Genomic DNA, 23,423 nt, shown 5'->3' with positions numbered 1-23,423 from the left:
TCAGGTAGTGCAGATGAAGTCCTGTCCTCCACAGATGATACCCCTGATACAGTTGTCCCAGAGGAGGGGGATGAGGAAGATTCTTACCATGAGGTAGACATCCAGCTTCCAGTCAGAAGACTTAGCCAGGCTAACCTAAGCATACATGGGAATCAGCTTGGGCAGCCCCCATACAGACCCCCAAGTGGGCTTAACCAGAGGCAGAGGAGAGGAAGATCCCCCTCCAGGGAATCTCACCACTCTGATGCTTCACAGGGCTCTCATGGCCCTGCTCAGAGAGAGATGACCTCTCCTCAGAGAAGGGAACATGAGGCCAGAATGAGAGAGGCTACTCTAAGAATTGAGAGGCAAGAACTTGAAGTTGCTTGGCCAAAGAGAAGCTTGCTCGTGCTAGAGAGCACAGAGAAAGTGGGTTAGAACCCACTGGTCGCAGCAATCTCCCTAAGGATAAGGATAGGTCCTATGATACTAAAAACCTAAGCAAGATTGTGCCCCCATACAAAGAAGGGGATGACATCCACAAGTGGATAACTGCTTTGGAGAGGGCCTGCAAAGTGCAGCAGGTACCCCAAAGTCAGTGGGCAGCAATCTTATGGCTCTCCTTTGCAGAAAAGGGTAGAGATAAGCTCCTCACAGTGAGTGATGGGGATGCTAACAACTACTCTGTCCTGAAGAGTGCTCTGATTGATGGGTTTGGCCTAACCACTGAACAATAGAGGTTGTTGTTCAGAGATACCCAGAAGACACAGACTCAGGACTGGACTGATTTTGTTGATTGTGCCACTAAGGCTCTGGAAGGCTGGGTATTGGGAAGTGAAGTTAAGGACTATACATGATTGTATAATTTGATCATGAGAGAGCAAATCCTTAACAATTGTCATAACCAGTTATTGCATCAATACCTGATTGACTCTGATCTGACCTCTCCCCAAGAATTGGGAAAGAAGGCAGACAAATGGGTCAGGACCAGGATTAAGCAGAAAAACCAGAACCGAGGGTGATCAGAAAAAAGCAGACCAGAAGGGTAATGAGCAGAAACTAAAAGACCAGAAGTCTTCACCAGGCCCCCAAAAGGCACAGGGTGGCTCCAAAAAAGAACAAACAGAAACAAGAAGGCCAAAAGAAGCCCTGGTGTGGATAATGTAAATAAGTCTCTCACTGGTTTAGTGAGTGCACCAAAAAGGGCACAGCACCAACCACCATTGCCCCTAAGGCAACAGTCCCCCCTAGTCCAGCTGTTAGTGGTGGTTCCCAGCAAAAGGGTGTGGTAGGGTTGACCCTGGGAACTGAGATGGACTCTGGCCTAGTCAAAGTACCAACTCAGGCTGTTCTTGTCTGTGATGGGGACATAGCAATGTCCTCTACTGTAAGTCCCAGTAATCTGAGCAAGTACAGGCAGACACCTTTAATTAATGACAAGATGGCTCAGGCCACAGGGACACATGTGCCAGTGTCACCATGGTGACACCTAACTTTGTGGACCCTGATCAGATCATACTAGGTGAGAAGGACCTAGTGACCAATGCTAGCAATGCCACTACCTCCCATAGTGTGGCAGTTGTTAACTTCTCCTGGGGAGGGGTAACTGGCCTCAAGAAAGTTGTTGTGAGTTCAGACCATCCAGTAGAGTGTCTGTTGGGAAATGATCTTGAAGCCTCAGTTTGGGCTGAGGTGGAGTATAGGACCCATGCAGAAATGCTGGGAATATCAGCACATGTATCACAGGCCAAAAAGTGCTTACCTGAAGAGGTGCTGGATCTTGGAACAATAGACCAGCCACCAACCAAGAGAAAGAGCAAGAGGGTTAAGGCTGTGCCTTCCCCCCTACCTCAGGTTGAGGATCAGCCCTCCCAGGAGGATGATTCTGACATCCAAGAAGGAACTGTCCTAGAAGAACTTGAACCTGATCAGGTTGAGTTTCTTGGGACAGGGAGACCTTCCAGGGCAGATCTGAGGCAGGCACAATTAGACTGTTCCTCTCTTGAACCCCTAAGACAGCAAGCTGCTGCTGAGGCTGCTGGGAATGCTCAAGGTACCCATAAAGTGTATTGGGATGATGGGCTCCTTTACCCAGAGGCTGGAGACCCCAAGCCTGGTGCTTCCAGGAGGTTGGTCATACCTCTGCAATTTAGGGGCTTCCTTCTTACCTTGGCCCATGATATTCCCTTAGCAGGACACCTGGGCCAGAACAAGACTTGGTACAGGATTGTCCCTCACTTTCACTGGCCCCACCTGTCAGGAGATACCAATGAGTTTTGTCGCTCCTGTGTTACCTGCCAAGCCAGTGGCAAATCAGGTGGCACAACAAAGGCCCCCCTCATACCACTACCTGTGGTGGGGGTACCCTTTGAAAGAGTGGGGATAGACCTTGTAGGACCAATGGGCCCCCAAACAGCATCTGGGCACAGATTTATACTGGTGGTAGTGGATCATACCACCAGGTATCTAGAGGCTATTCCCCTGAGGACCACAACAGCTCCTGCTGTGGCAAGGGCCTTACTTGGAGTTTTCTCCAGAGTGGCGTTTCCAAAGGAGGTTGTTACTGACAGAGATGCAAACTTCATGTCAGGATATTTGACTGCAATGTGGAAGGAGTGTGGTGTCAACTATAAGTTCACCACCCCCTATCACCCACAGTGCAATGGGCTTGTGGGGAGATTCAACACGACCCTCAAAGGGATGATAAAAGGTTTACCAGAAAAGCTGAGGCGAAGATGGGACATCCTTTTACCCTGCCTTCCGTTTGCTTACAGAGAGGTCCCACAAAAAAAGGTTGGCTACAGCCCTTTCGAGCTTTTGTTTGGGCATCCTGTAAGGGGACCCATATGTCTTGTGAAGGAAGGATGGGAGTTACCTCTCAAAAAGCCTAAGCATGACATAGTGGACTATGTACTTGATCTCCACTCCAGGATGGCTGAGTACATGGAGAAGGCTTCCAAAAACATTGAGGCCAGCCAGGAGCTCCAGAAAGCTTGGCATGACCAAAAGGCTGTGCTGACTATGTTCCAGCCAGGACAGAAAGTGTGGGTGTTGGAGCCAGTGGCCCAACAGCACTCCAGGACAAATGGTCTGGACCCCATACAATAGTTGAACAGAAGGGAGAAGTCACCTACTTGGTGGACCTTGGGACTCCCAGAAGCCCCCACAGGGTGCTTCATGTCAACAGACTTAAAGCATTTTTCGACAGGGCAGACATGGGCTTGCTCATGGCTACAGATGAGGGGCAGGAGGAAGAGAGTGACCCTCTCCCAGACCTGCTTACTCAGAACCCTGATGACGGTTCAGTAGATGGTGTAGTCTTTGCTGACAGCCTCTCTGAATATCAGCAACAGGACTGCAGAGAAGTTCTTCAGTCCTTCAGACATCTGTTTTCCCTGACCCCAAGTCAGACAAGCGGGTGCACCCATGAGGTGGACACTGGTGACAGTCTGCCTGTCACGAGTAAGATCTACAGGCAACCTGACCATGTCAGGGACTGCATTAGGACAGAGGTCCAAAAGATGTTGGAGCTGGGAGTTATTGAGCCCTCAGAGAGCCCTTGGGCCAGTCCAGTAGTCCTGGTGCCAAAACCTCACACCCAAGATGGTAAGAGAGATAAGGTTTTGTGTGGACTACAGATGTCTCAATGGTCTCACTAGAACAGATGCCCACCCAATCCCCAGTGCAGATGAGCTCTTTGATAGATTGGCTTCTGCCAAGTTCTTGAGCACATTTGACCTGACAGCAGGCTACTGGCAAATCAAGTTAGCTGAGGATGCAAAAGCCAAGACAGCATTTTTCGACCCCAGGAGGACATATCAATTTGTGGTAATGCCCTTTAGTTTGAAGAATGCACCTGCCACTTTCCAAAGGCTGGTGAATCAAGTTCTCACAGGCCTGGATGACTATTGTGCAGCTTATCTAGATGATATTGCTGTCTTTAGCTCCACCTGGGAGGATCACCTGGTCCACCTGAGGAATGTTTTAGAGGCCCTGCAAAAGGCAGGCCTCACTATCAAGGCTACAATGTGCCAGCTAGGGCAGAGCAAGGTTGTGTACCTGGGCCACCTGGTAGGTGGGGGTCAGGTTCAGCCACTGGAGAGCAAGATCCAGACCATCAGAGACTGGACTCCTCCAATCACCCAGACACAGGTCAGAGCTTTCTTGGGCCTGTCTAGGTACTACAGGAAGTTTGTGAAAAAATATGGGTCCATTGTGACACCACTGAATGACCTCACTTCCAAAAAGATGCCAAAGAAAGTTCAGTGGACAGTTAGCTGTCAAAAGGCATTTGATGACCTGAAGCAGGCCATGTGTACTGCACCTATTCTGAAAAGTCCAGATTACTCCAAAGAGTTCATAGTCCAAACAGATGCTTCTGAGTTGGGTGTGGGAGCTGTACTTTCACAACTGAATATAGATGGTCAAGACCAGCCCATTGCTTTCATAAGCAGAAGGCTGACCCCTAGAGAGAGACGTTGGTCAGCTATAGAGAGGGAGGCCTTTGCTGTAGTTTGGGCCCTGAAGAAGCTGAGGCCATACTTGTTTAGCACTCACTTCAAGATTCAGACAGACCACAAGCCCCTCCTATGGTTAAATCAGATGGAGGGTGAAATCCCAAACTTCTTAGGTGGTCCATTTCCCTACAGGGGATGGACTTTACAGTGGAACATAGACCTGGGACTGACCATGCCAATGCAGATGGACTCTCTGGAAATTTCCAGTTAGAACATGAAGACTCAACTGGTCAAGGTTAGTTTAATGTCCCTAAGTTTGGGGGGGGGGGGTTGTGTAGGAGAGTAGGGTCTGCTTCCTACAGGCACTCCCACTTTTTGCTTTGCTTCACTGGTTTCCGACTTGGATATGACTGGGGGGCTGCTAATCAGACCCATAGCACAGATACACTCTCTCTAAATTTACACCATGTACTCTAGGTACATCCACAATTGGGAATTGGTTCACCTTGTCAGCCCCTGTAGAAGTGTACCCTAGGTACTCAGGGAATAGGTGTAACCAAGGCCTACCAGGGGCTGCAGCATGTATTATGCCACCCCTGGCTGGCCACTCAAATAGACACAAATGGCTGATCACTCAGCTGGGGCAAGGTCGTGTAATCACCCCTTGCTTACGTGTAGTATTCCTATACCTACTTACATATAGACACATAGTAACCTATAAGTCACTCCTATGGCAGGCCTTAACAATCCTGGAGGCAGAGTGCTTGGTTATGTGTGAGATAGTGCTCTAGCATGAGCTGAGCCTGTCTGCAGCTGTCGGAACCAAGTCCTTATAGCTGTTCTATGATATTGCCAAACCATATACTCTTAAGTGCATTATAACTCTTGCGGTTAATGCTAACTTTGGTTTGGCTTTATCCAAACATGTTGTGTAAGGTGTGATACGCTTGGGAATACTACCCCCTCGCCAATTCTGGCGACGAGGGTAGCATTCCACCCTTCTAGAGGGAGAAGACATGTTAAGTCCAACGATCCCGGTTAAAGTTAAACAGAGCCCCAGCATCACAAAATGGACGCTGCTGCCACCGACACAAGTCTGACCTCCTGCTGCTGAGTCCTTCCAGTCACAGAGGTTTGGACAATAGGTTTCCTGCTTGGGGAGGTGCGAGCACCACCCCAGACAGGAGGATGTGTATTGGGACAGGGAGGGCTGAACAGATTGAGACACTGCCTGGAGCACACTATGTGCTTCATGCATACCCCAGTTCAAACCGGTTGCTGGGGCACTCCAGCCCCAGCTCTGGCGCGAAACTGCACAAAGGATAGGGGGTGTAACCACCCCCCTTCCTGGTCCCACCCATAGGAGGGACCTAGTCACTAATCCAGCCCCTTTTAGTTGTATAAAAGTAGGAGCTATGTCCTTAGACTTTAGATTAATCCTGAAATCGACTTGAAACGAAACTCTGGACCCTTCGACATTCACCTGAGCTGAAGACTGAAGAATCTCTTTTGTGGCCAAGGAGTGACCACCCTGGGCAACCAGGCACCATTCGTCAACCGACGGCTTGCTTTGTCCCCGTTCCTGCCGGAACCCGAGCACAGAGTCTGACAAGACCCCGACTTCCAGACCTCTCTGACCCCACTGCACGACTCCAGCACAGCTGAGCACCGTGGAAGGCGTTGAGACACGTGGGACCGTACATCTTGGAAAACTTGCAACTTGCTAACAGCGCAGCTCCTGAGGCATCCTCGAAGCTGTGTACTGGGGACTGAGACACCCCGACTCCGAGCTCCACCTGCACCGAAGAACAGCCCTCCACACTCCACGAGATCTGCGTGGGGCCCTTCTGCTTGTGTTCTGCTCGACGTGTTGTCTGGTTGCTGGCCCGTTGGCTAGTAGCCCTGTGGCGACGATTCTTTTGAAAATCTATTGCTGGTCTGGTTGCACCAGACTGGCCTTGCTTCCCTGAAAAGGTGAAGTACCTCAGACCCTCCTGGTCTGCACCAGAAGCCTTTTGTGTATCCTGCGTGGGTTGCCTTTGCTTAGGCTTGTTGGCTCCGATCTTGAAGCCGATCCCTCTATCTGCGAGAACCTTCGTGGGACAGCCCCTCTCTAGCACCTGGTCGTCCTCGACGCCTCCTGGTCCGCGTGGCTGCAAAGACAAGCTTCACGACAGCACCTGATTGCTCCTCAACCACGTCTGGTTCCTTCCTGGGTCCACCCGGTCACTGGCTAGTGACCCAGGCTCTGTCCCCTCTGCTTTCAAGTCTTCTTCAACTCCGATCCACCCTTGGATCCACCTGGACATCTTCCTCCTAGTCGCCTGCAGCATCTTCTTCCAAGGCTCCATAGGAATCAACGAGAAAACCCGACACACTTTGACACCTATGCACCCGCAGCCCGTGGGTGAGGTAACGCAAGTCCTACGGTGCTCCTGTAGGGATTGACTATCCTAGTGTCTAGTTTTGTTAGTTGTATCTTCCTAGTTAGACCGGAAGTGTCCTAAATCTCCATTTACTTACCTTTTAAGTACCCATTGACTTTCTATTGACTCTCGCGTGAGTGTGCTGACACTGCACGCGCCGCCTGTGGGCCTCCTACTCCTACCCTAAGGGTCAGATAGTGTAGCTCCAGCGATTCCCTTGGCCTTTTCCTTTCACAAGTCGTGGTTCTTTTACCACTTACTTAGTATATGGTTTTACGCTCCCCTAGGGCCTAACTGTATATTGTGCTATTTAAAATATTTCTGAGAATAACTTGTTATGTGCTTTGGCCTCTCATCTCATAAAGAGTTCAGGGGAGTGTGTTAGTAAATAAATACATACATATTTTATATATATATATATATCCTGTGTCCCTTCATTTGGTATTCAAGGGTTTACATATGGTAAAACAGCTGGCTTTACACGCCCTCAAGAGTCTTTTTGCCTAAGACTGTTCTGTCCACGCTACCTCTAGGATAGCTGGTCTATAAGGTTGACTTTACAACCATCACCATAAGGTTTGCTTGGACTGGTGCAATTCGTTCACTAGAATAGTGAACATCATATAACAGGCCAACTTCTCACAAGAATAACAACCTTAAAGCACTCAAAAACAGTAATGACAAAGATTAGCACTTCCTTAAAGGAATAAACAGTCTAGAACAGTGTTTTTCCCCAGGTTACGTTCTCTAAAAGTCATTGTTTTATTCATAAGATATCCAGTCCTAGGTCAATATACACTATTAACGGCCTCAGGGTTTCCAGTTTTCAGAAAGTTCAATGCAATAATCAGCCGACACATGTTTTGTCTGATGCAGACTTTTTCAAGGCTTAATCCTAACATGAAAGATTTTTACGGAAACCCTTAAAGAATAACGTAGTAATGTGCTGACAATTCAGTTATGAAGTTTCCATGGATCAAACTCAATATTGATCAGTTGTTGTCTCATACATGTATTAAAACTCGAACGATAAAGTATGATCAATTTACTGTTATGTAATCTTCACAGGCCATGATAAGCTGTAAATACCCTACAGTCCACGGGCGGCAGAATACTCTGTTTTGTATTGGGCTTTACAGTCCTCTTGAGATCACTGAACTTTAGATAATACATTTCAGGTAACATATGTAGCCACTGTAAAAGCAGTGACCACTCCAAGGAGGGAGAGAATGCTGGTATTTAATAAAACAATTCTTCCTTGTTGACTATAGTCAGCTGCTTTACACACTTTTGGGGAGTGCATATGGGCGAAATCCAGAGTAAAGGACGATGGAAATTGAAGAAAAGCTTGCTTCACATCTCTACTTTGGAGTAACTTTGAAGGCCATTAAGATTCAAATCCAGGTCAAAGTATGCAGATTCTGATTGACAAATTTAACCTGACCAAGCGGGAAGGGTCCACGTCAATTCCTTTCTGCCAACACTCACAGGCAATATGATGCTGGGGTTCCACAACAGCACTCCCATCTTCGATCAACATGTTGCAAGACACTATATCAGTCACGCACACTCAATGACATTTCAAATGACATTCACAAATGAGAAAAAATAAAGAAATAATTTGCCACGCATTCAGAGAATGTTTCCACAAAAGTCTTTATTTATTGCTAGGGAAAACGGAAAATGGCTTGACTGAACAATCGCATCCCCGCAGTTGGTGGTCAGAGAGCATTGCTCGAACCCTACTTTATTAGTGTGACTTGATGAACATGTCGCAAACACCATCATGGAAACTGGTCTAAGGTCCAAGGTCAAAGAAGCAAAGAAAATCCTAAGTAGCTTAACTTGCAGCCTGGTTCATGTTACCTTGGAGTTTAGTAACTTAAATCTCCAACAAAAATGCATTAGCATTCTGAAAGAGCTGGCCAGCTATGAGATGCTTTCATGCAGCACAGTGAAGGTTGTTAGTGGCGTTTTGTGCACCGTTACAGAAGACTCAACTGACAGCTTTCGACGAAGACCTTTTACAGTGTTAATTGCATTTGCTGGACACACATGTACGTTAGTTATATATTGCATTTGGCAGCGATAACAGTTGGTGTGAAGAGGAAGGCCAAATTTGCCTTTACTTTTTACAATATTAGTCATACATGCATTTATATTTAGTCATTGGAGCTGTGTTGCTTGCATGAGACGTATGTTATTTTTTCAGTTTATTTATTAGCAGCCTTTTGCCATCTGAATGTCACCTGGTGCCATGCTTGTGGCATGAAACAATAGTGGTGCTGATTAAGAATCTTGGTGAACTGACATTTATTATTTTTAAACGGGTGCGACTTATTCAGCCAGGGCCTTGTGTTCAAGTCGTTCCCTGTTTTTAGTAGTCAATGTGTGATGGTGGGCTATTTGTGCATTGCTACTGAAGAGAAATGTTTCCATATATGTGCTCCTAGGTCCTTTGTTGGTTGCATGAGATTGTGGAGTAGACGAGTCTGGTGTGTTTCACCCTTTGCATCATTATGAATCCTTCATTGTAAAACGTTCTTTACATGTTAGCTGCCATAATACTCATTGCCACAACTGTGGGCCAAATTCGGAGGAGGGACAGCTTATGTAGTTGGAATAACTCTGACCAAATACCCTTTGACGTAGTCTCTAGAGCACGAATACATATATTTCAGGTTTGTCTTTACCCACATCTACATGGCAACATACAAACTGCATTGTACAGAGAAAGAAAGTGTAAGAGGTGCATGACATCAGGCGGTTCCTGATTCATGAACTGCCTTGGCACATGAGATCTGCAAGTATTGCATTTGGTTTGGCTGTGAGTGTAGTGTCTGTTTACCACATTTCCCTAATTTTCAGCAGTCTCTCTCCGGTTTTTCTGTTATGGATGACCCTCCTTCAAAAATCTTACATTTTTCCATATATTTTTAAGAGCGAAATAGGTGAACCAGTCTTTGTTCTGATCAGTGCCATAATGGTTGCTGAAGGTAGGAAACTATGTGAAATAACGCCTGAAAACACAAATATTGTAAGTTAAGTCTTCTCTTAAATCAGAAATGTACTTTGTTGGAGAATGCATGACAGCCGCATGCCTGCTGACAGTTTCAATTCTTTGCGTCAATTTGGAAAATGTGCTTTGACTCAGGATGGACAGCCATTGTGGCAACACATTAATTATGTGATGTTTCTAAGATTCCTTGTTTTCCTTTCATTAACAGTAGGTTTCTTGATACTAGATCTGTGTAATATGGTTGATATTTAATGAAAACATTCTGCTTCATAAAATGTAATATAGCATGTGAACTTGAAAATTAGGTATTATTTTTTAAGATCTGTGCCCTAGTATAAATTAGTATTGACTTTGTGCTCCTTGTTTGTATTATTAAGTGCGTTATATATGCATGTACATATACATTTCGGTGATGCTTTACATGTTGTGTTTCTCAACATTCATTTGTTTCTTGGCATGTCTGTAAATTGTTTTGACTCGTTGCTGTAATTTGTACTTCTTGTGATCTTCATTTGCAGGAGGGTTTCTGTCTGATGCTGGCTGGTACAGTGACGCAGAGAAAGTTTTCCTTTCTTGCCTTCAGTTATGTACACTACACGATGAAATGCTTCATTGGTTTCGTGCAGTGGAGTGCTGTGTAAGGTATGTGGTACTACAAAGTGTTCATGTCCCCTAAAGTCATCACTCTCCTCATGTCCATAGGCTTTGAGAAAACTCATTATTCTTTGAATTTTAATGTCTGTTTTCAGAAAAGCCAGTTCACATTTAATACAAACCTAAAACGTATAATGCATGCTAATAAAGCATTAAAACAATTTTCAGAAAAGCCAGTTCACATTTAATACAAACATAAAACGTATAATGCATACTAATAAAGCTTGAAAACAAAAGATGTTTAGAAATACATTATTCGCAGACTACAGAAAATAGTTGTATTTCTTCTGTTTGGGACCGACACCTTCCGCAATAAATAGTTTTTGTTTACTGTAGAAGGGTGATTGTGTTTACAACGTTGGTTTGCTACGAGAATGTAAAAGACGTGCAGGTAGTTTTTAATATTGGGGTGTTACCTTTCATTGTCTGCCGCTCACTAAAAATTGCAAAATTAATATGATGTAAGGCATACAACCAGGTTTTCTGAAAAAATTCTCAATACTTGAAGTTTTCAAATGAGGCAATGATTAAATCAGCGCACGCACATTGGACGTGATTACTTTTAATATGGTTACGCCTCTGATTAGGGTATTGATAGAGCACAACATACACCAGGGGTTTCTTGGTGCTAAAATAACTGTAGGAGTAAACGCAGTGTAAAGATTGCACGTTGTTGGTTAAAAAAGAGTCTTAAGAGGTTTTCTGACCAGAGTCAGAGAGGATTGTCTGCGAAGAGTAAGTGGAAGAACATTCCAAGGTCTAGCACCTACAATGGAAAACACTTTCCCTGAATTTTGTCATACAACAAGATTCAGGGATTAGTAAAAGTAATTTTTGATCTGACCATAGCCGTCTCATTGCGCTATACATAGCATGTACATCTTTGGCCTCAAAGTGAGAGATATTTGAATACATTTACCTGTGGAAAATTGCGATTGCATTTTTGTTATTACCTTAAAACCAGAGTTTACATGCTTTTTCAAACTTATTATTGGCTCATTATCTTTCTTAATATATGCTCAAGTCCTCTTCCCCTACTCTGCTTTTAATTACATATCAGTCAGCGACTCATGTTGTCAACATTGATTGCGCAAGTATACGTGCTTTGAGATTGACTGCACTTTAGAACTATTTTAGGAATTTAATGATTTTATTTTATTCATTCTATCTCCAGTTTGTTGTACGGAAAGTTATCTCACCATATCTTGAGTAAGGAATAAGATTTGCTCTAAATAATGGTGCGTTAGTGAAAACGTAGGTAGCGGTTGAAGGCTTACGCAACTATCAAGAAATGAATGACAATAAAAAACAGATTCCTCCTCTATTACATACAAAGTTACACACAAATGACATATGCATTTGCACATTTCCTCTTGAAGCATGATACCTTTCTGAAATGGGCAATGGGGACGCTTCCTGAAATGGTGATATGCTTGCAGACTTGCACTGCGAACTGTTAGGCCTGCTCAGCAATAGAAGTCTAATGTACGAGGAAATCCATCATATCACAATTTTACTTTGGGTTCATAAATATCAAGAGAAGATCCGTTGATAGTGCATGGCTCTTGATCGTCACACTTTAAACACTTAGTATCTTTTTACTGTTTAGCTATACTTTTCTCAATTTTTCAAGTGTTTGTATTCTTTTCAAACCCCCTGCGCAGATTGCTGCATGTCCGCAATGGGAACTGCAAATACCATCTGGGAGAGGAAACCTTCAAGCAGGCCCAAAGTTATATGGACAAACTTTCCAAACACGGCCAGCAAGCAAATAGAGCTGCTCTTTATGGAGAACTGTGTGCTCTACTGTTTGCAAAAAGTCATTATGATGAGGTAAATATTTGTTTAATTTCTAAGTGTTCTACTGCTGTGTGCAATGTAATACTACTGGGAAGTCAATCAGTCAACTTTATTTCGGTTCACAGAACCAAAAAATGTACAATAAAAATATATTTAAAAAAATTGCTTAAAAAGCACGCAACTGTAAAATACACAGTTCATTACAGTACAAATTAAGTTGGAACAATTTAAAACCATATTACATTCATTTGCAGAAAAAGGAATACAATATGTTGAACCTCAGGGCTAAGACAGTTGCCAGAAAAACAAAAACCTCAAAAAGAGTCCTAATATGGACTCAAAAAAAGGGTCTGCAATGCCATTGAGTAAGATGTTTTGGATTGGCAAAACGAGGGGGTAACTCAAAACACTTTGCTAACTTTTTTAAAATGCACAGTGCATTACAACGTAAAGAGTTTGCCCTTGTAGCTTTTGATTTTTACCAACAAGCGTCGATCTAATATGCCAGATTGAGCGCACATAATTAGAGATCGGGTAAACAATATTGCTTCTCTTATCTAACTTACAAACTCTCAAGGCATTATGCTGGTCTACGAGACCAAGGAGTCGGCAATAGGGAGCAATCCAATGTGCATGCTGCTTTGCATAAGAAAAGAATAATAAGTGTTCTTCATTTTCAACACCATGACAGCCTAGGGGACATACATTAGTAAGATTGTCACTTTTGTTCCATGAGCAGGTAAAGGATGCTAGAGGTAAAATCCCTATCCTATATTTGGTAGATAGTGCTTTTGTGGATGGGACATTTACATAAACCATGAATTCTTCAAATTGCAGGGTGCATTCAAAGGACAAGTAAGAGTCTGTAAGGCTGCCTAAGGGTATAGCAGATATTCTAGCACAAGACAGTATTCCAGTAACAAGATTTTACAGTTTCTCTGGCACAATCTGGTATTGAAGTGGGTTGAAACTAATATTCGCTCAATCCTAACGTAGTCAACCAGGATTTTATATGATATAGCCAGGGGATTGTGTATGTTGAATGATTGTCCAATATCTCCCTAAGACAAGCTTTATACAGAGACAGATCCTCAGTCATCTATAGCCTAACCCAATATTAGATGGGTTTTAAGCCAGCTATAGCTGAGATTTGTCTAAGGTTTAAATCGAATCCTAAAGGTAATAGAGCACTATTGGGGAGCCTCATTAAAGATTTAATAAATCAGTTTTTGCTTTTGTCAAGTGAGTCAAGGTTGAGGTAGCCCCACAAATCTGCTCCGTACAAAGCTGCCCTGTATGCATGAACATTGTATATCTGCAGGGCTCGTGAAATAGTGTATGTAGCTCCTCTGTAAGCAAACCTAGTAAGAGACCTAATGTTTTAAAGTCAGTGCGCTATTTTCAGTTTGTGTATCTATGGGAATCATAGAGTCTCCCCCTTTAGAAGTCGAATTCAGAGACCATATCTAATGTAGCAACATATAAAACTACATTCCTCATAGCTTTTTTCCAGATACTGAATACCATGTATTTGATTTTACTATTTATTTGCAGGCCATGGTCTTTGCAGAATAGACTGAACTTCCCCAAAAGGGTACTTAAGCCCTGCAAAGTTTTAGAAAGGAGAAGTGTGTCATCTGCAAATGGCAGACCCTGAACTTTAAGTCCAGCCATTTAGAGGGGATCGTTCTCGCAGTCCAGTGAGTGATAAATCCATAGATGAATAACCGGAAAAGTGTGGGTGCCAGGACACAGCCCTGGCAAACACCTTTTCTGATAGGGATGTCGTCCGTAGTTTTCTCACCCGGTCCCCACCTGGTTCAAAGTCAAGCCAGCAGGGACCCCTATTCTCTCCAAAACCTATAGTTGGGACAAGGTCGAAAGCGGCTCGCAAATCCACAAATACAACAAATAGCGACCCCCTCGATCTGTATTAATGTTTTTCCATTATATGGTTAGAAACTGTACGACCTGGTCTATCACTCTTGTCTTGGCTTTAAACCCCGCCTGGAAGTGTGACCGCACATTTTTAGACAGTATTCACTCCAAAACGTTTGTCAGGAGTTGCTGCTGTTGATCTTCTGGACATTATCAATAAAGCGTGTGGGCAGATCATTGCCTGTGACTTGTCTTTCTCCCTTTTTAGGTCTCGCTGGTGTTAGAGCGCGCAAGCGCTGCTCGCTCTGCGAGGGCTTCTTGGAATCCATATTCTTTGAGAATCTAAGTTTCGGCTCCGCCCGTTATTTCCATTGGTGTGCGTCATTGGTTATGGTAAACGGTGCCTTTTGATTGTGACTGAGGCTTTTTAGTCCCTCCTGGTTACCGCTTAGTCTGCTTTTTGCCCCGCCCACCAGGACTGGAGTCCGTGACACAGTGTTTTCTAATTACTGGGTGAGCACTTTCTTTTTTCATTCATACAATGGCGTGGCAACAGTTTTTTTCAAGTCGGTAGCCACTTTTTTTTTGTTTGTTATTGAAAGAGGACCGCACTTGTTTATTTAATTATTTAGCTGCGCAATTTGCTTTCACTGAGATGGTTTTCTTTCGGCTTTGCCAATGACGACAGCTTTTTTTTCTAGCCACCTGCAGTGGACGCTGCATGTACAGAGGAAGGCGTTTTGAAGCCCGTATCCGCGCTTGTTTATTTAAAGTAAATATCTGTTTTTACTCCAGTGAAGGTGCGTGTTTAAAATCCATTTAAATATCAATATTTGCTCCAGTGGCTGTATGTGTATAAAACCCTTTTAAAATACCAGTTTTTACTACAGTGAAAGTGTGTATATAAAACCCCTTTAAATATCAGTATTCACTCAGTGACTGCATGTATATAGTATAAACCCCTTTAAAATGCCATCATATTATCATAAAAACAAATATTGATTGGTGGATTTGTTCTCAAAGACGTTCTCAAGAATACTAAAAACAGGAACGTTACCAGATAGCTGGAAAGGGGCTATCATTAGAACCATACATAAAAAAGGTGATGTAAACTCCCCTAAAGATTATCGCCTGATAAACCTCTTGGATATTGGGGAAAAAGTTTTCTCTAAAATAATTTTAGGTTTGCTAAAAGATTGGGCTGAAGATAACTGTATAGTACCTCCTCAAAAGGGGGGATTTAAAGAAGGGCATTTAACGGTGGATCATTGTTTTGCACTCTGGGCGATAGAGCGGAAGTCTATAGAGCAAAGGGGTAACCTGTTTTGTTTTTTTGTTGACTTCCGCGCGGCATTCGACCTTGTAGGCAGGGAGCAGCATGGTCTACCTTGGTAGGCTACAAGATACACGCAGACCTGTTAGCCCTTATCCAGGCCTTACATACAGACAACTGGGCCCAGGTAATCCTGGACTAGGAGGGCGGGTTATCTGGGAGGATCCAGGTTGGAAATGGCCTGAGGCAGGGGTGCGTATTAGCCCTGTTGCTTTCCTCTCTGTTTATAGCGGACCTACCCCGGAATCTAAGAGAGGTTAGAGGGGCTAGTCCAAAGCTAGGAGGTAACCACATATCAAGTCTGCTTTATGCAGACGATCTGGTGATCATAGACCAGTTGGAGATAGGCCTGTAGAGGAAACTAAATATGTTCCATAAATACTGCTTAAATAAAAAAACTGGTAGTAAATATGGAAAAGACCAAAATACTATGTTTCGGTAAAAGCAAGACCCGGTTCCCTTGGCATCTATGCACGGAATTACTTGAGAGGGTAACGGAATATAGATACTTGGGAATATGGTTCACGAGTAACTTGAATTGGACCACCCATCTGGAAGCATTAATAATTAGGGCAACAGCTTCTATAAAGGGCTTAAAAAGATTTAATAGCTTCTACGGAGACATGTCAGATGGGCCGGTTATAAAGGCCTACCTAGCAATGGTCCCTGCGCAATTTCTATATGGATTAGAGGTTCTCCTAAGTGGGAAAAAAGGTTGGGATAAAGAGGAGGGTATGATCCTGAAAAGGTTGTTCTCTTTGCCAAAATCAGCAATGGTACAAGCAGCAAGACTGGAGCTGGGAGTTACCTCCTGGGCAATTACAACTAGGATGGCACTAATACGGTTTTGGCAGCGTCTGGAGACAGGGGAGCCCCCAGAAAAATATCACAGTGGTGTAGAGAGGAAATTGACTCTAGCGAGTTATCTTTGGCAAAAGAAACAAGAGCCTCATTAAAAGAAGCAGATGGGAAGCTAGGAATAGAACTAGATACGCAGCTAGGACACGTCAATATAGGCAAAAAAGAACTACAGTCATTGGGAGCGATCAAGAGTATCTTCGGCAAAAAATATCGGTGTCCCATATGATCCAAGTATGGATTTCAGAAGACCATTCCTACCCTTACTTGGACAAGTTGCCGAACCAGCACTTAAGAAGAGAGGTATTAAAATTGAGAATGGGAATAAATCCTTGTTATGTAAATAGCAGGGTTAAAAATCTCATGATAAATAGTAATGGCAACTGTACTTGTACTTGTACGTTAGGTACCTCCTTTGATATTATTCATATTTTATTAGACTGTAGGATGGTCCTTGATATACATAAGGAGATTTTAGGAAGCAAGCTGCAGACCTTCTGGTGGGAATGAGAAATCTGGATATAGCCTGTGCTTTGGGGAAATATATGAGTAGAGTTAAGGGGTTTCTCCAGAGTACTGAGTTATAGGTGTATGTAACCCACCCTTTATAAAAAGAAATTGTGATTGCATTTTAATGTATGTATTGTGTTTACTCATGTTAACTCGTGATTTTAACAACCTAGGAGGATACTGTTTAATAACAAAGGTGTCGGGGTTATCTTCCGGGAAATGATTGAGTTGCAATTTTACAAAAGTTCCATATTATGTGTTTTTATAAAGTTTTATAACTGTATAGTGTATACTTTTATGGTTGTAACAAACTAAATAAAGTTTTAATGACTGACAGACTGACAAAATGCTAATTCAAAAAACAAAATGCCGTACTGAAATGGAATGAATGAGTCTAATACTATCTCATTTCAGCAGAAGCCACAGAATAACATTGCAAGGCTTCCTATAACTGATAGGGCAGAAACCTTTACGTTAAATATAAAGTGCAAGCAAAGCGAAAATGAATCCTATATGGGTGGGCAGCACAGGGAAGGGATTTCTTCCCCCACAAGAACATTTGAGAAAACAATGGGTGGGAATTATGCATTTTCAGCATATCTTTCAAGAAAATCTGATACGATTTTTTTTTTTAAGGTGCGAATGGGTTTACAAAGAGACACGTGTCTCCCTGCACACACTCAGATACATCACTCAACTTGCACTCACACAAATTCGATGTTCCTCTCACCTTGAACTCTCAAACTCACACTGCTTCACTCACCCAGCAATCACCAAGCATACCACTTATCCGAAACTCACAAGGGCACAGCACTATTTCAGTGCATTCACAACTTTCATGCCACACTCGGGACAGCACATCACCCATCCAGTGCACTCATACAGTCACACAACTTACTCTGGGCTCACACAGGCACACCATTCATAACACTCACAAAGGCATACCCTTCACTCTACACTCAGTCTTAACATTACTCACCCTGCATTCATACATGCACACAACTCACCTGCACTCAGTTAAACAACTGACCGTACATTCATACAGGCAAGTCACTTACAAGCCACCCTTAAACCCACATTCAGATCCCATGCTGCAGCAGCGCTAAGCTCTACCTGGTCCCCACCTACTCGAGCAGAGTTCAGTGCATTGTGGAGGAGGTGTTGTCTGGACCAGTACAAAAGTTAGAAAAATTACTGAAAGCTGGCTTTTTTTTCTCCACTACAGGTTCACAAACTCCAATTGAATGTATAATTCATTACATATGCAGGTCTTTCAGTGACCCCCGTGCGACATTTTGAGATGCGAACTATTACTACGTAGCCCATATCACAAAAGCCACATGCTTTCATAATCCAGATGCTGCTGCGCACTGTGCCAGCATTGTGAGCAGGTTTTATGTGAAGAGATGAATGAAAGGGACATCAATAGCCCTAGAAACTCTCGTAAACACAAATGCAGTGACCAACTATGTCTAGCAGCAGTGAAGATTTAAAAAGCACACTTATTTTTTAATGCAATGTGCAGAGCACATAAAATGGATAATAAAAATACAACATTGTTTGTTTCAAAATGAATTAAACATTTCAGGTCTTTTTGTCTGGAATCTCACGGCTTTCCACAGTTGGGACTCAGCTGTTTCCCACTAACAAATAGCAGGGTTGGTACCGCCATCTAATATTTGCAGCAGCATAAAGGGGTGATTACATTAGTTTTTATGATGTACGGTAGTGTTTTATAGCTTTTCCCCTTCAAAGTGTGAGCCCATCCATGCTTCAATAATAGTGATATCGCAGGTGTTGTAATTGGTTGTATCCGAAGTAACGTAAATTTATAAAGCATACCTGGTGGGCGCAAAGATTACATTCCTACTATAAACTAGCGAACTGTGGGTATTTTCAGATTTTGTATTGCACGCTTAACTTGAACTAAATATACATTTTCAAGATAGTGCAATATTAATTCATACAGTTTAACTTTCGCTTTTTAGGACTCTCCATGACTAGGTCCTTGCTATACAACCACTGCAAAGAAATAGATAACAAAAACACAAAGTTATCAAAAAGATCAGTTATGTACGTCTGATAATGAAACAACAAGCTAACATACAACTTATCAACGTTTGGGAAGCATTCAAGACACCTTAAGGTATAGGTTATTTATTTTTGCTGGTACGTTTAGAAAATACATTTTAAAACTTACACTGGAAAACTTGTTGGCGAAGATTAACGCATGCAGACACAGCAACATTTTAGTGTGTTTTACGAGGTCCAAAGAGGTGTACACTGGTTACTGGATGTAAAAGGTTAATACTACTTGAAAAGGTGGCCTCTAGAAATTCGACAACTTCTGGACGGTCAGACCACGCAAGTACAGGCGCCCATGTTTTAGTACATACTTTGAAAGGCACGGACATTCAAGGAATGCACTGCTTTATGCGCACGCACAAATACAAACACACGTGCTTCACAACACCTATAGATGCTCTCGTACGCAGATTATTTTCAAACACATTGCAAGATTTGAGATACACAATTTTCGACAAATATGCAAAATCTGAGCCACGAGGTTCTCCGTGTGAATATGAAGTAATTATTAAAAGGTTCATATGTAATATGTACTGCATAGTCTTCCAAAATATGTAAACATAATCTACCGTTTTCACCCGATCAGAAGATATTTGGAATCGTAAAATGTCAAAACACGTCAGCTCTGGTTAACCTGGAAAAATGTATGGTGAGTGACGACTCTGAGATCACTGTGTGCACAGCTCCCCTAGGAGCTAACAACAGTCCCGGCTCGCAATACTCGCGGGGGCCGGGGGGAGTTTTAAAATAACATTTAAAAAAACTTACCGGGTCTGCGCCGCCTCTGCTCCGGGGTACCGTTGGCGCCTACAGGAACAGCCGCGTTACTGCTGGCAACCCCTCTCAGCCAATACTGGCGCTGCTCCACCAGCGCCAGGATTGGCTTAGCGGGGATACTCACTGCCCGCCTGCCCATTAGGAGACCGAGATTTGAGCCTTTGATCAACCCCTGTCTCCTAATGAGCAGCCGCCAGCCTGAGCAGACACTAGTGCGCATGACTGGCCTGGCCAGAAAAAATTGCTGACCTTCACCAGTCATGCACACTTGTGCTGATGCCTGCCCCTGGTCTTCACTCTGACAATGCATGTCAGTCAACTGAGAGTTTACTTAAGTTCAGACTCGCCGAAGGAGTTATGGGCGAGGCTTGTGGGGCAACACCCCACCGCCCTAATGGACGCACCGCCACTGAAGGCACATATGCACGAGAGCCACTAGGGGGGCATTTGAAGCCAACTGGCTTGAGAGAGTAAAACATAAAAAAACAAAAATCAAAAGGTAATAGTAAATTGGTATTTTTTTCTTTGTTTTAGCAATTATATTACTGGCCCTATTTTCCATTTCTGCGATTAATGTAAACCTTTCCTTCTCTGCTTGAAAGAAAATTTTGTATTGTAACTCCCCCTTCCCTGAAGACGGTAGACACATAAGTAACAACCTCCATCAGTGAAAGGAATTTTACGGGTGGCTGATAATTTTACACATTTGTGGTGCATCTGTATTGGCGGTAAACTGCAACTGTTGTTCCCCATTTCTTTTTTAGGTTTCGCCTATTACCATTCGCTTGCGAATGGAATGGCGAAAATTCATGGGCTCGATCGAATAGTCAAACCACTGCGGTTTCTTTACAGTGCATGTGAGGTCACGTGACCACAAAAGCGGGTCACGTGACCACACACGCACGAGCATCTCCCTAATCCGCCTGCCCCCACCAGGCTCTCCCGCCCCCATCCGCCTTCCCTCCGCGCATCTGCCTATCACACTTCTCCCCTCGCACGCATTCCCGCCCCCCCACCAGGCTCTCCCGCCCCCATCCGGCCCATCTGCCACCAGGCTCTCCCGCCCCCATCCGGCCCATCTGCCTATCACACTTCTCCCCTCGCACGCATTCCCGCCCCCCCACCAGGCTCTCCCGCCCCCATCCGGCCATTTGCTTTTTCGAGCCGAGCATGGCGGAATAGTCTTGCTTTCCCGGTTTTCTCGTTTTCTCGTCATTCTTCTATACCTTCCCGCCCCCCACCAGGCTCTCCCGTCCCCATCCGGCTTCCCTCCGCGCAGCCATCTGCCTGCCACACTTCTCCCCTATTCCCATCGTTTTTTTGTTTTAAATGTAGAGATGTGTGCGCGTTCGGTACATCTTTGTCAGTGGCACGAAGGAAGGGTGTTGGATGCAGCATACTCGAGAATCCTTTATTGTGGACCGAGATCAAAGACCAAGTGCGAGTTCGTGGACATTACAGTGGAGGACACATCAAAGGTGGGGACATACACCCTAGTACCATACTGTTGGGTTACAAGCATACAAGCCTAACTACGAGAATACATTTCTCTGCCATTTTGATTACACTACTGTTGCAAAAACATGATGTGTATTGCATTTTACTTGCAGACCATGCACACAGACACTGTCAAAGAAGCCCGCGACAGACACACATCATACCACATTCTTACAATGCTCTGTTCTCCCTGTGTGGTGTCCTGAGGGTAATGGAAGCTTGCACTTTTGTGCTGTAATGTACCTTTTGTGACTGAAGCTTATGTGCTGTTGTCTGTGTTGCTTTTTTTTTTCTGTGTGTGGTGAATTAAGTTTCCACTGATGCTACCTAGACTACGCATCTCCCTAATCCGCCTCCTCCCCTCGCTCGCCTTCCCACCAGGCTCTCCCGCCCCCATCCGGCTTCCCTCCGGCCATTTGCCAGCATACACTCTCCAAGCGCATGGTGCTTTCGCACACAGGCTAACCCTGCTAACTCTTTACCCTCTGTTCTGCGAGCCCTACTTTCTCTCTTCACTCATCTCTTACCTCTCTCCCCTCTTTCGCGTTGGCCTTTCACCCCAGCCCTTCTTGCCCTTTCCCCGTATTTACCTCTGTAACCAGCATGTTTTATGTGCGGCATCACTTGCACTGATTGTCGTGCTGTTTCTTGTTAAGCTAGGTTAGATGTTACTAATGTTTGTTTCCACGTCCATAGGTAAACAGGACCATCTGCTCGTGAATGCTGGTACGCTTGCCCAGCCCCCTCACAGCGCTCATGGCACATGCATTCTTTTGTGTCAATTTTTTTTCCACCCTTGCGGCTCCCATTTCACCGCCACGTTTATGCTCTTAACATTTCCCCACAGCTCTCACTTTCTTCTTAGACGCCGCGGCAGCGCGTTGGCTGTTTTCTACTTCTTGTGACCCCGGGGCTGCATTCCGGGTTTTGGAGTACTTCTTGTACTCACCACACCGCTAACTTCACCCCCAACGGCGTTTACTAAACACCGACATGGTTGGCTTCGGCAATGTGAGAACTGCGCTAACTCTTGCATATTTACTTGTTTGGAGCAATGTGTTTTCACCGATCACTTTCGGTCACCCGTATTTAACTCGGTAACCAGCAGGTTTAATGTGCGGCATCACTTGCACTGATTGCCGCGCTGTTTCTTGTTAGGCTAGGTTACATTTTAATAATGCTTGTTTCCACGTCCATAGGTCACTTTTTTTTTGGTCCGTGTCACACATCTAAAGAGACGTTTGCTTTTTTCAGCAAAATTCCTTCTCTTTGTTTCGAGAGCTCACTCACTGATTAGTGTCTCAGATCCATTCAAGTTCTTAACCCTCACGTTCGTGTGTCCTAAGCCCATTACGTTTTCTCCTGTTTTCCGCGCATAAATGCCTCTGAACACGTGAATTCACGCGGGTATTTTTTTAGATCTAGTATTTTCACCCACACGCTTGGCGCATCACGGGGCGCCCTACTCTGCACCTTCTCCTAGAGTCTTTTACTGCTGTAGTTTTGTTTTCTTCACCCCAGACTTTGCATTTTGCTACAGTTGATTATTTTTGTCTTGCTCGCAATCTGTCTTCTTGGATTCAGACACGTATTTCATTTGTTTTACTTCCCAGAAAATCCCCCCCCCCCCCCCTGATGAATTAGCATCAACACATGTGATGAACTGTCCTATGATTTAATCGGGCTGTATTTACAAGGATTAAACATTTACATTTACATTAACTCCCACGAGCAGAAGGCAGCTATAGAGCGACGTCTGGCATCCATCAATGAGGCCTGGCAAAATTCTTGCTGGTGTTATCTTATCTCGAGTGGTTGCTTGTCACTGTAATTCACTTTCGAAAGTGCACACACCCCAGCACAGCGTGAAGGATGCAAAAATCAACTGCCAAGGATAGAGGATGACCATGCCAGAGATTCAGGTTACTACTACCATATTATCCACAAACACAGTTTGCCACTGCAGCACCCTAAGTGTTCTTTCTGTGTTTAAAGTTGTTTGTCCTCTCCCAAAAAAAAGATGTATCATGAGTCGGATCAGATGTAAAAAAACCGCAGTGGAATACGGTTTAACAACTAGTATGTATTGTGGCTAGATTAGTGTTGAACTATGTGATACTAGGGTTCAGCTCAGGCTTGCCCCTGCATGC

General features: G+C 44.0%; 1 protein-coding gene across 2 annotated transcripts in view; it reads left to right on the top strand.

Moving 5' to 3' along the window:
• APPBP2 (amyloid beta precursor protein binding protein 2) overlaps positions 1 to 23,423 on the top strand; it is a 296,134-nt gene that overhangs the window by 105,028 nt on the left and 167,683 nt on the right. For both annotated transcript variants that reach the window (XR_015308361.1, XM_086954920.1), the window contains exons 4-5: positions 10,400 to 10,523; positions 12,200 to 12,368. Coding sequence is in view for 1 of the 2 variants with exons in the window: in XM_086954920.1 (XP_086811046.1) it covers positions 10,400 to 10,523; positions 12,200 to 12,368 (293 nt within the window). In the remaining variant the exon portion in view is untranslated. The remainder of the gene's footprint in view (positions 1 to 10,399; positions 10,524 to 12,199; positions 12,369 to 23,423) is intronic.

This window comes from Lissotriton vulgaris, chromosome 2_1 (assembly GCF_964263255.1).
Source record: "Lissotriton vulgaris chromosome 2_1, aLisVul1.2, whole genome shotgun sequence".
NCBI classification, from domain to species: domain Eukaryota; kingdom Metazoa; phylum Chordata; class Amphibia; order Caudata; family Salamandridae; genus Lissotriton; species Lissotriton vulgaris.
Note: the sequence above shows the minus strand (reverse complement) of the source record. Positions and strands in the feature narration are given on the sequence as shown.